The sequence below is a fragment of the Balaenoptera musculus genome, chromosome 4 (assembly GCF_009873245.2).
Source record: "Balaenoptera musculus isolate JJ_BM4_2016_0621 chromosome 4, mBalMus1.pri.v3, whole genome shotgun sequence".
In the NCBI taxonomy this organism is placed as follows: Eukaryota; Metazoa; Chordata; class Mammalia; order Artiodactyla; family Balaenopteridae; genus Balaenoptera; species Balaenoptera musculus.
The window spans coordinates 98962068-98975440 of NC_045788.1; the positions used below are offsets into that span (position 1 = coordinate 98962068).

Below are 13373 nucleotides of genomic sequence, written 5' to 3' on the forward strand. Positions count from 1 at the left end.
AATGTTTGAATCTTTTATATGGTAAATTGTTTATTTATGTTTTATTATTTATTTTTTCAGAAGCCATGAGGATTGGGCTTTGAGGGGGCCCTGTTCCCTTTAAGTGTGTCTTTTTCCCTCTCCCTGTGCTGGAACCTTTGCCCCAGCAGAGGGGAATGTTAAAATGAGTGGGTCACATGCACAGAGTTTCAGTGTGCTGCCTGTGTAGGTGTCCATTGCTCTGCTAAGAGATCTGGGTGGCTTCTGAGGTGCCACTTTAGTAAGTGCCATCAATGGCCACCCCTGTCCCACCCAGGCTCTACCCTGGTCCTGGATGACCTCTAAGTCCCATGATCAAGTTTCTTCACCAGTTGTGGCCACCCCAAATCTAATCTATTTTGTTTACTGTCCTCCAGAAAGACTGTATCAATCTTAGAATTACAACTGCTCCATTATATTCCCACAAATTGGCTATCATTATCCTTTTAAATGTTTTCCAAACTGATAGCTCTTCTTTCCCCTCACCCCATAGAAGTAAAATAAAACAAAAAAATTTTAATTTCATTTATTTAAATTGAAATAAGTTAAATATATTTCTTAAACTTATTGGATATTTTTAATTCCTCTGTTGAATGTTCACTGGCCCTTCCTTCCATTCAGATGTTTGCATGTTTTAATGAATTGTAAGAGTTCCTTATATATTAAAGGTGTTAAACTTTTTCTTTCCCTCATAAATGTCTTAAATATTTTTTCTTGTATTTTTATGTGGCTGTTAACTCTTCTATTTTACTATTATATAAAAGTTTTTAAATTTTATGTAGTCATTGTAAAAGGAACAATTCAAGAAAACAAAGACCTTGCCCACTAGTTAAGAAGAGAAAATTTAATTTAGCAAACGGTTTGAAAGTGTTGTAAAATCAAAAAGTCAAACAGGGAATAGTAAGGCAGCCCAGAGATTACTAATGGTAGGAAGCTCCCATGAGGATGAGTGGTTAGTTAACAGAACCCATGATTTGACCTGCATGAGCATTTTCCCTGCAGGAGGTGGACTCAGTGATAAGATGCAGCTTGTGCTGGAGACACTCCCTATAGCAGTGGAACAGGGGAGAAATATTGTGGGTTTCCCCCCACTCTTTAGTTACAGTGCTCCTCATTGTCTGAATCTAGCCAGAAGACATTTGAAAGGGAGGGAGTCTGGGAAATAGAGTTTACAGTGGTCCTTAATTATAAAACAAAACACAGGAGAGGAAGTTGGAAAATGGATTGAGGCCAAAAGGCAAATGATCAGAGAATCACATACATCAATTAATCTGCTTATTATTTCTAGATTTGGTCTTTTGGTAATAAATCCTTTCCTTGATATTTCAAAGTATGAAATTTTTTACTGAGGAAAATCATGAAAAATCATGTCTAACTCTTTAGTAGGTAATATATATGAGTTCTAGCTTAGTGCCTAGCAGATAGTAGGTTCTCAGTAAATTATTTTTTTCTTTCATAATTGTACATGTAAGGATCAATAAGTGTTTTTGTTTATAAATGTAGAATTTTTAACATTTTCTATCTCAATATGCTTGACCAGCATCTCCAGGTTTTTGTTAATGCTATGCATACATCAATACTTATAATTGGAATCAGTCCAGGTTAGTGATATTCCTAATAACAAGCAAGTGACATAATATCATAGAGAATAAAACTTTTATTTAATTAATATATTCAGGAATTACACTGTCATATATGATGGACTGCCAATCAAAAGCAAACAACATGATAATATCAAATACATAAGGGATGTCAATGTAAGTAGCAACATGTTCAACTACAGATTGATAAATCACCAATTTGTTCAGATATTCTATTTCAGAGAACTTGATAGAAAATTGACTAACAATTAAGAGGAAAATGTTGTTGATTAGTGAATAAATATTGTACATAAATTCATATTCAAATATAATCTCTTAAACTCAAAATTGAGATTTAAATGGAAATATATAGTTTACTTCTGTCACACAGTATTTCTTAAGAAGGGATTAATTTTTAAGAACTTGAGACATGGGGAGTTTGTTAGATTATGCCTTCAGATTGGAGAAATTTGCCAGCAATATCAAATGGAGGCAACCTTTGTATATAACGACTTCTACTTCTAGGGTTTGTTGGGTTTGTTGAAAATTGTAACTCATTATACTCTGAAACTAAGAGTAACTGGTGGAACTAATTATACTGGAACATAATTTTGACCTCAAGAGTAATTATTTAGTTTACCCCTGATGAAACCTAGCAGCTTATATTTTGGAATACATTTTAGCAGAAAGTCTCTTTTCTGAACTTGTTTATTTGACTCATACACCAATCATGTGTTAATAATTTAACATTTTATATATAAAGTTGTCATTTCCCACTTTCTCAGTATTCCTTGATTTTGAAAAAGTTTTATCAAGTTAAAATCCATTGTCCACATAGCATGATAATTGTTTCAGAATGTTATGATATCTTCATAATTTTTTTCACAACATTTATTACTTCATTATTTCTTAGACTATAGATAAAAGGGTTTAATAAAGGGATCACTAGAGTATAAAAAATAGCAATGGGTATATCTTTATCTTCTTCATTAACTGAATTTGGTCGAATGTACATGAAGAGAAGAGAACCATAGACTATTGAGACAAAGTGTGATGCACAAGTAGATAAAGCTTTCCTTCTTCCTTCTTTAGATTTCCTTTTTGAAAATTGTGAAAATGATGTACTGGTAAGAGATTATTACTATGGTAATAGTAAAGGTTTGAACTGATCCTCCAGAGATAAATATCATTAATTCATTTGTATAAGGATCAACACAGGAGAATCTGTATAATGTAAGAACATCACAAAAATAAAAATGAATGATTTGATGAGACCCACGGAGAGTGAACCTAAACAGAAACCCTGTGTGAATCATGGAATGCAGGTTTCCAGCTATGTAAGCCCCTGTGGTCATCTGAATGCAGAATTTCTTTGACATCATGGTGTGGTACTGAGGTGGGTTACATATGGCCACAAAGCGATTGTAGGCCATTGCTTCCAGGAGAAAGGAATCTGCTCTTTCAGCAAGGCAGAGAAAATAAAATTGTGCCATGCATTCATAGAGCGAAATCATTCTGTCCTTAGAAAAGGACAATATCTCCAACATTTTGTGGGTAATGGCACAGGAACAACAGGAATCCATCAGAGCGAGGTTACCAAGAAAGATGTACATTCATGTGTAAAGACCATGCTCTGTAAATATCAATGTCACCAGACCAAGGCTTCCCTGATCAGATAGATTGTAAGGAACATCAGAAACAGAAGGGTCTTTAGCTCTGGGTGATCTGTAAGTCCTATGAGGATAAATTCAGTTGTCAAGGAGCAGTTATCCTCAGTCATCTCTATATTGTCTGTTGAGATAAGAATTATGAAGATATAAGATTCTAATTTAGAACATGTATAATTTTATCTACAAAATTTTCTTTTTACAACAAGGAGAGGACCTTCTTCAGCTTCTCCTACTGTCTCTGTGATACAGGCACACAAACTCCTAGGGGACTTTCATTCCCCTAACATGTCAGCCTCTACGATCTCAAATCTGAAACTCAGATTCACGAGACTATTTTGATAACTCCAGGGAGGATGCTTACAGTGGAAAAGGTTTGTCTTTATGAATTTGCCCAAGTACAGTGTACAAATTTAGGGTATCCATATTTGGTTCAGTGTTCTCAGATAAGTTCAGTGTCAGTATTTATATTAAAGATTTTAAAAATAAATTTAAAATCAGTTTTTCTTTACATACTTATTCTTTTTCATTGAGCAAAAGTTTTCATATAATCTCCCAGTGGAGAGCCTGTTTGAAAAAAGCATACAATAAACATGTTAAAATTGTATTTTAGGAACTGCATGAAGATCACTAAGGTTAAGGGGACGACTATTCAATTGTAAAAACAGTAATCTTGGCTAGCTAAGGAATTAAATATCCATTGATTATCACCTCTTTTATTCCTTTTCCCAATGTCATACCCATTTCCATTAACACTGACTCTGTCCATGATTATTTCTGTTGATTTTGCCCATATATCTAAGTCATTTACTCCTTTATATAAAGCATAATTTATATATAAGGCTACTTAATAAAGTTTTAACTAAAGGCCCCAGACCACACTGATCTCCATTTTCTCTGCACTCAAACATGTCTTATATACTCAACACAATCTAGAATGCCTTATGTATAATCTACCTTTTTTATATGTGAATGTATAACTTCCTCATTAAATTATAGGCATTTTGAAGTTAACTGTGACTTGTACTTCTTATGACAGCTGTACAGTGTTATGGGGAAAAAGTGATATTGATTCCAGTCCTACCTCTATCCCCGTGACCTGGAAGGGGTGAACTTGTTTTCAGTGTCCTATCAATGATCCTTAGTGACCTCTTCTGAAAATTGACTCTATTAATTTTGAAGAAGAGTCTACAAAGAAAATTATTCAAAACTCATCATTTAAAAAATTAAGGGTTAATATTCAAAATATGTAAGGAACTCATACAACTCAATAGTAAAAGTACAATCTGATTTAAAAATGTGCAGAGGAACTAAAAAGATATTTTTCCGAAAGACATTCAAATGGTCAACAGCACATGAAAGGATGTTCAACATCACTAATCATTAGGATAATGCAAATCAAAACCACAATGAGATATCACTTCACACCGCTCAGAATGCCTGTCATCAAGAAGGCAAGAAATAACAAGTATTGGCAAAGATGTGAAGGAAAGGGAACTCTTATACACTGTTGGTGTGAACGTAAATTGGTTTAGCCATTATGCATAATATGTATTTTCCTCAAAAAATTAAAAATAAAACTGCCATATATTCTCTAAGTTCCACTTCTGGGTATATACTCAAAGGAAATGAAAACAAGTTATAAAAGGGATATCTGCACTCCAATGTTTATTGCAGCATTATCGACAATAGACAAGATACAGAGACACCTAAGTGCCCATCATAGGATGGATGGATAAATAAGGTGTGGTATATAGTGTGGTGTATATATGTATGTATGTATATATATATATACACAACTGAATATTATTCAGCCATCAGAAAGAATGATATCCTACCATTTGTGAAAACACGGATGGACCTTGAGGACGTTATGCTAAGTCAGATAAATCAGATTGAGAAAGATAAATACTGTATGATATAACCTACATGTGGATATAAAAAAGCCAAACTCATAAAAACAGAGTAAAATGGTAGTTACCAGGAGATAGGGAGTGAGAGAATAGGAGTTGCATTGTTTAAGGTACAAACTTGCAACTAATAGATAAATAAGTGCTGGAATCTAATGTACAGTATAGTAAATGGAGACAAAAATAGTTTATTATAATCATCAAAAGTACTAAGAGGCTAGATCTTAATTATTCCCACCACAAAAAAGAAATGACAATTATATGATGTGATAGAATGCTAGCTAATGTTACAATGGCAATCAAATTACCATATACAAATGTATCAAATCAACATGTTATATACATTAAACTTAAACAATGTTTTATGATAAATGATACAGTATGTATAAGAATCCTTTCATCTGAATTGACTCATCTACAATTTTTCTGATTCTAAGAAAATTGTGTAAAATTTTCCAAAGTATATCAGAGTAGATTAAAAGCTTGCTTTTATACTTTAGTTTTTCTAACATTTAGAAGAGAAAACCCTTTAAATCTTAATATAAGTTTTGAGGACAGCTTTTGTTTTTTGTTTGTTTGGAGGCCCAACCTCCAGCCTGGGAATCAAGATCCCACAAGCCATGTGGCTCAGCAGAAAAAAGAAAAAAGAAAAAAAGGAGCAGTACAATAACAAAGAATAAAAAATAAAATAAAATTAGAAAGGTAAAAAATGTATTAAGAAAAATAAAAACATAATTGAAACAACTGCAACAAGGTAAAACAAAACCACAACAGAAAAAATTAAAAAAAAAGAAGGGGGGAACAAGCCAAAAGGAGCAGAACAATAACAAAGTATAAAGAATAAAATAAATTTTGAAAAATAAAAGATTTATTAGAAAAAATAAAAATATAAATGTGTCAACAACAACAAGGTAAAACAGAACCCCAACCTAAAAGAAGAAAAAAAAAGTCCTTGGCTATGGGGGGTGTGGCGTTTAGGCGGGGGTGGAACTTAGGCAGGGGTGGGGCCTAGGCAGGGCTTAGGCTCCAGACGCCCACAGCCAGAAAAGTCCTTTGGGGCGGGGCCTAGCAGGGCGATGTTCAAGCTGGGTGCAGGGCCTCTGCTTAGGACCTGTGTGGAAGGGGAGAGGCAGCATGAGTGGAGTGTGGGGTTTCGGAGTTTGGAGGTAGGGCCCTGGGGGAGGGTGTGTGGGTGGGGTTTAGGCCCAGCACGTTGGAGGGGGTCTCTGAGTGTAGAGGTAGGGCCCTGGGTGGGGGTGTAGGGACAGGGCTTGGGCTCTGTGCGGTAAGAGAGAGGCTCCGCGGGCAGAGGATTCAGCCTGAGAGCTCAACAGGCTCCCCAGTGCCTAAGTGGACAGGGAAAGTGCTGGCCACGTTCCCTTCCATTCCTCCGTTCCCCCCTCAGGGTCTCCCCCATCCCCCCTGGACCCCTAACCATGGGTGGATCCTGCTGTGTAGAAACTCCTCCCCTCCCCCAGCCTCCCCTCAGAGGTGCCGGCCTGTAGGTCCATCCTTTACTCTTGCTCCGCCTTCCCTCCCTCCCGCTCCCTCAGGACCTGCACAGCTGGAGGGGGCCTAGGTGGGCAGAGGATCAGGCCCAGGATCTCAGCAGGTTCCTGGGGCCCCAAGTGGGCAGGGGAAACCTGGCCATGCTCCCTTTTGATCCTCTGCCCTCCCAATGGTTCCCCAATTTCCCCCTTTGGGTGTGGGATCCCTTCTCCTCCCCCAGCTGCCCCTCAGGGGTGCCAGTCCCGTCCCGCCTCCACTTCTCCTCCCCCTTCACTCCCCCCACGCTCCATGTCCTACCCGGTTGCTGGGGGTTCCTCCCGTCCCCTAGGTGTCCATGGTCCCCCACCAGTGCCTGGTAGGTGCCCTAGTGGACGGGGAATGTGGACGCAAATTCCGCGTCCTCTTAGTCCGCCATCTTGCCTCCACCCCCTCCTTACATATTTTTGAATAAGATATGCAAATACTTTAAGGAATTTGTTAGGCACTAACATCTTAAGTCATTAAAATAGTAGGACAATTATAAACGCAAAAAACTTTGAACACTAGTCAACACATAGCAACATCTAACCTGTACAATTATGTGTTGTTTTAATGAAAAAAGAGCACCTATTAACATTTCTCTTTAACATTTTTGTCAGTGAATCTATGACTTTCTTATTTCTCAGGCTATAGATAATTGGATTTAACAAAGGAATTATGACAGTGTAAAATAAAAGGTCCATCATATCTTGATCATCTGCTTGTGTGGATCCAGGGCACACATACATGAAGAGAAGAGGCCCATAGTATAAAGAGACACATAGGAGGTGGGCTCCACAGGTGGAGAAGGCCTTCCTTATGCCTTCTACAGACTTCTTTTTTAAGATTGTAAAGAGAACAAGTGTGTAAGACACAAGAACAATGAAAATAGTGAACAACTGTATTGACCCAGAGAAAATAAAAATCATCAGAAAATTAATGGAAGGATCAGTACAGGAAATCTTAAACAATGGTATAATGTCACAGTAAAAGTGATGTACTATGATGGAATTGCAAAAAGTTAATCTGAATAAAAAAGCATTATGAAATATGGCATGGAAAAAGCCACCTAAAAATGACAAAACTAATAGCCAGATGCATAGCCTAGTCGTCATAATCACTGGATAATGTAATGGTTTGCATATGGCCACATAGCGATCATACACCATTGTTGTCAGCAAAAAACATTCCATGGTTACACAGATTGCAAGGGAAAAAAATTGTATCTTGCAATCAAAGAGAGAGATCATTTTGCTCTTGGCAAAGAAGTTGACCAGCATCTTGGGGGCCACTGTGGGTGATAACCAAGTATCTACAAAAGCCAGGCTACCAAGGAATAAGTACATGGGAATGTGAAGGTGAGGGTCATTACAGATGAGAGCAATCAGACCAGGGTTTCCCACAATGGTGATGAGGTATAGCATTAAGAACAGCAGGAACAAGAGGATTTGCCACTCTGGTTGATATGTAAGTCCTGTGAGAGCAAATTCTGGCAGCTCTGTTGCGTTTTTCATTTCCATTTCCTTAACAGACGGCCTCTAAAATACAATGCAGTAAATGTAAAGTAACATTTATCAGAAGTTTAAAAAGAAGATTTGGTTAAGCTAATATAAATAAAACCATACACTAGACTGAATGCCATTTATTTTATTTACTCTTTAATACATGAAAAGTATTTCGGGAAATTGCTATATTGGAAAAATGTGATTATTTCAGTTCAAAATATGTATAGGAATAAACAGATTTAGAAGAAAAGAAAGAAATTCTGAACATGAGCAAATTTATGGGGAAACTATTGAATGAGGTAGGGAAATTCTGTGTGTTTGACGTGGATGCACATCAAAAAAATGTTAGAAAGGTCTGGATTATCAAATGAATTGAATGCTGTGTGAATGATCTTCAATTTTACTCTTCAAGTAATAGGCAAGCACTGAAAACTTTTAAGATATGGAGTGTCATCATCTGTTAGTTTTGAAATTAAATATTTGGTTGTAGAAATAGTCTGCAGGAAGAAGAATCTTGTGTCATGAATACTCTTCAGGAAGTTATGACTCTTGTCCAGTAATTCCCAAATCAGATTACACATCCAAATTGTTTGGGGTAGTTTTTCATGCAAAACATTGAGTCTGAGGTACTACTGTAGAAATTGATTCAGTAGGTCATGAATGTGGTCAAGTAATATGCATTTTTAAATGCTCCCCAGTTGATTAAAATGTATGTGAGGTTCTTAGTTCATGTGTGATATGCTTAGGATGATGAGGGAGACAAAGAGATAGATCAAAATAAATCAGAATGTAGAGTCACTAAGACTTGGTGACAGATTAAATGTGAAGGAGTAATTAGTAAAGGAGAGAGAGTCACTTTCTTTAATGACTGGATAGTTAGTCATTAAAAATTGAGATTGAAGACTCAGATGCAGTAGCCAGTTTTTGCAAGGAGCATCCTCTGAACATCCAGGTGAGATAAACTTAGCAGTATGATTCTACAAGTGCTTAATAGAAATAATGACTTGGATATCATTGAGGTGGCTGAAAACATACTTATATATGGCTTATACATTGGACAGTGTGCATAAGGTAAAAAAAAAAGAGGAAGGAATGAAAATAACCTTGAAGAATTTATATTAAAGAGATTAAAAATGGATGTACATCATTTATTAGATGGTTCACATCTGATCCTCTTTTCTACCAAGTGAGTCTTGGTGGCAGACTAAAGCTCTCATCCTCTCTAGAAGCCAAAGTTTCTGGAAACTAACTTTCCCATCCCCCTGGTACCTAGAGTGAGGGGGCTTGATATAGGGTTAGCCCAAAAAAACTCATTTACACTGTATTTGAGATATGGAGAGGGGAGAAAGAGGTCAAATGTGGACAAAGAGAATTTTGGTTGTAAAGTCAACCAAGGAAACAATATCATGACCCCAGAAAATCCTATACCCATAGCAATGGCATTGAGAGTGTGAATTGTGGCATTCAAGTTCAGCAGCAATGACAACAGGTCTTATTGAGCTAGAGATGGGACATGATTTTGGCTGTTGACTGTCTGACTTCTTTCTTTGTGTCCTGCCAATTTCTCTAGTGGATTTCCCCAACTTCCCTAACATTTCTATGTCCAAGCCAATTTTCATTCAATTAACTCATTTCATCTTGCAGCCAAGAGCTCTGGCTCACACAAAAGGAGAAAAGGAAAGACCAGAAAAGGCTACAGAGCAGAGTGTCAGAGAAGCAGGAGAGAATTGGAAAGCTGAGTGTTGGGAACTTAAACAGAGGAAAATACTCAAGAAGGACAAAGGAAAATACAGTGCCTAAAATGAAATAATTGCTCTGGTAGGATAAGGAGTGAATAGAGATCATTGTGTGTAGGAATTAAGAGATTTTTTAGTGAGAGCAATTTCCATTTGGGGATAGAGTTGAGGTCGGAGAATAATGAGAAATGAAAGGGAAGCAAGTGGGACAGCAGTGAGGAGAATGAAATAAAGTATCTAAGTTGTGGACAACAGTTGACATTTGTTTACCACCACCCATAGACAGATGCCATATTTTCCCTTATAGAACAGTGTCGTGAAAGTTTTCAAAAGAGAGAGAAGAGGGCATTGAGATGAGAGTGGGTAGAGAAGTGGAATGGAAAATTTGTGTGGGTGAAAACAAGGAACAACAAAAAACTGAAAGAGACAAACGAACATAGATGAATAAGTGTAGGAAAGACAAGCAAATAGAGAGAGAGAGGAAGTATCAGAGGAAGGTTGAAGATGAAATAAGGGGAAAGTCTCAGCGTTTGGAGGATAAATATCTGTCAACTCTGGCTTCAACAAAAGTTGTCAACACAGGGTCACCTTTCTTTTTCTTTTATTAAAAACTCCAAGATTATTTTCCTATGGAATTTGTGTATGAATTAGAATCTTTCATTTTTTTTTTTTAGGTTTTTTAATTAAGAATTTTTTTTAAACATCTTTATTGGAGTATAATTGCTTTACAATGGTGTGTTAAAAACTTTCATTTTAATTTTACTTTTTGCTCATAAATATACTAGCATGGCCTCAAAGTTCTTTTCATATATAAAAGATGCTTTATCTTTGTTATTACTATGATTAGAGCTGGCTTTCTTTAGAAATCCTCCTGGTTTGCGATTAAAGCATTTGCTTCTCCACAAGTTTTATTAGTGGTATAAAACTGATCCAAAGACTGGAACTTAATACAGGCAATATAAATTACCAGTGCCAATAACTGCAGTTGTTAAATGTACATTTATTTCGAGTGAACATCCTTCCATGCAATCTCAAATCACTAAACATTTAAAAAATTCTCAATTTGATGTGTGGGTACTTATTAAGTCATAAATCTGAGAAAAGCACTGGAGAAACATTTTCTTCATTTTTCTGTATATATATATATGTATATATACATGTATGTATAATGAAATTATTGTCAGAAGTGGGTGAAAGAATAGAGAGGTTACTATTTAAGTGATTTAACTTAAAATTTAATCAGAGCATATGGTTAATTAAATCAAATAAATATTTTGAACACAATTATCAGAAAGATTTTGTATGTAGAAAACATTGACCTAAATCCTTAAACTACTGTTCATTTGTTTAAAGTTCTAATTCACCAAAACTTATCCTATAGAGTCATTATAAGTATGCTAACCAGATGATTAAATATTTAAAAAGTACAATGTGTTCTTAGAGCTATTTTGCTCATCCAGATTTTACTCACAATAATAAAGCATGCAGATTATTCACTATTTGTTTTCCATTTTCAACTGGCTATTTTGGTATCTTGTAAATCAAATCAAAATTATTATAAATTTAACAGTATTTTAACTTTCTATGAAAAAATAATGAATATTACAAAAAGCATTCTCTCATACCTATATCTGTTAGAAATTGTTGAGCTCCTTTCAGTGTTTGGCTTTCTGAAGTAGAAACTAATATAAGAGCACTGCAATGACAATAACACAGGTGACAATTCTTTACACACTGATTCACTTTGGAGGCTTCATTATCCAAGCTCAGGAAAATGTTGTTTACATAAGTTTATATAAATTGGTGATGAACACAAGAGTTAACCAATTGTATAACTGTGTGCTTTTGCCAGAAGAGGAAGGATTGAAGAACTAAAATTCCCCTGATAACACCCATTGATTACCTTTTGGACAAAGCTAGGCTGTTCTTTTGGGCATTGTGGATTTGGACATGTATGAGAAATCCAGGTTGCTGCACGGGGCACCACAGTCTCTGAAATCATAAACGTCAGTCATTGCAGACAGTTCTGGTTTTAACAATAGAAATTATACTTTATGGCACTATTTTCAACCACAGAGGACACTTCTGACATGTTTTTGCAAACTCCAGTTTATCAATAAATGTTGATGTTCTGAGTGCTTTGATCAGTATGGTCTTATCTGAGCTAATCACACATGATTTTAATGAGGCCTAATTTCTAGATTCCTGTCAAGATCCAACCCCAAGTAAATTTGTCCTCCTCATGCAAACTGTAGCTCACGTTCCAGACCCATACCTAACTCCCAACTTTAAGCTGAAATCTGGTGAGAAATCTTAGCAAGCAAAGGTCTGGGGAAGGAGTAAAGGAAAAACAAAACAAAGGACCACAGTGGGAGGTAACCTATAGCAGTGCTTCTCAAACTTTAATGCCTGTGAGTCTCCTGGAGATCTTGTTGAAAAGTGAATTCTGTTTCAGTAGATCAGTGGTGGGGCCTGAGCATCTTCATTTCTAAGAGGTGATGCCTGTGAACAGGTGCCATCCACAGGGCCCTTATCATGAAGAGCCTAGATTATCAGAGAGTCTAGATAATTGGAGAGGCACAGCATGGTAAATGTAGCTGGCTTGCAAAGAGGGATACAGGGAGGAGTCAGATGGGCCAGGGAGGCCAGCATATGGGGGTAACACAGGGCCTTGGAGGCCAGATCAGGGACTTTGTTCTATATCTTAATTTAAAGGAAAGCTATTGAAGGGTTTTGAAATGGTGGTACCATGATCAGATTTGCCTTTTTTGCATTAACAGAGAAAGTTGTCAGTGTACATTCATTCAGAAATATAAAACTTAACTTACTTATTTGTGGTATTTTGGTATGATATCTGAGTAACAAAAGAAAATGCTTAACCTCCACTTGGGACTTGGATGGCTAGATGGGGGAAAGCAAACAGCATCATTTTAGTAGATTGATTGATCAATTAATCTGCTTCCTTACAATTTTGCTGATGAAAGCCAAAGTAGAGGAGAAAATAACATAGAAGAGAGGAGTCCTGTGAAAAGTACACAGAAGAGTGGAGTGGGCAGTATGACGTGCAGAGGTAGCTTCATCATAACCAACACTTGACTAAACTTTACTGCCCTCTTCAATTTTGTGTAACTATCTCCTAACTTATTTGGTTGCCTCTCTCTGAGCACAAAGGCCTGTATTACTGCTTCCACTCTGGGTAGTCTTTTCAATTTTGGTCATTTTAATAGGTAGTATCTCATTGCACTTTCATTTGCATTTCCCTAGTAACTAATTTTATAAAGCATCGTTTTGCATCCTTCTTTGATGTCTGTATATCTCTTTTGGTAAAGTGTTCAAATATTTTACCCATTTTTAATTGGTTTAGTTGTTTTTTATTATGAATTTTGAGAGTGCTTCATATATCCTGGAAACAAGCCTTTTATCACACATA

At 36.4% G+C, this 13373-nt stretch overlaps 1 protein-coding gene and 1 pseudogene across 1 annotated transcript; both read right to left on the minus strand.

Moving 5' to 3' along the window:
* Window positions 1-2045: 2045 nt before the first annotated feature.
* LOC118894039 lies at window positions 2046-3378 on the minus strand (annotated as a pseudogene).
* Window positions 3379-7247: 3869 nt separating this feature from the next.
* LOC118894040 (olfactory receptor 5H8-like) lies at window positions 7248-8273 on the minus strand. The gene has a single exon (XM_036849702.1). It carries the CDS (start codon window positions 8220-8222, stop codon window positions 7248-7250), a length of 975 nt encoding a protein of 324 aa, XP_036705597.1. The 5' UTR covers window positions 8223-8273.
* Window positions 8274-13373: the final 5100 nt, after the last annotated feature.

Coding starts and splice junctions, on each gene's coding strand:
- LOC118894040 (XM_036849702.1), bottom strand. CDS start 8,222: ATGGAAATGAAAAACGCAACAGAGCTGCCAGAATTTGCTCTCACAGGA.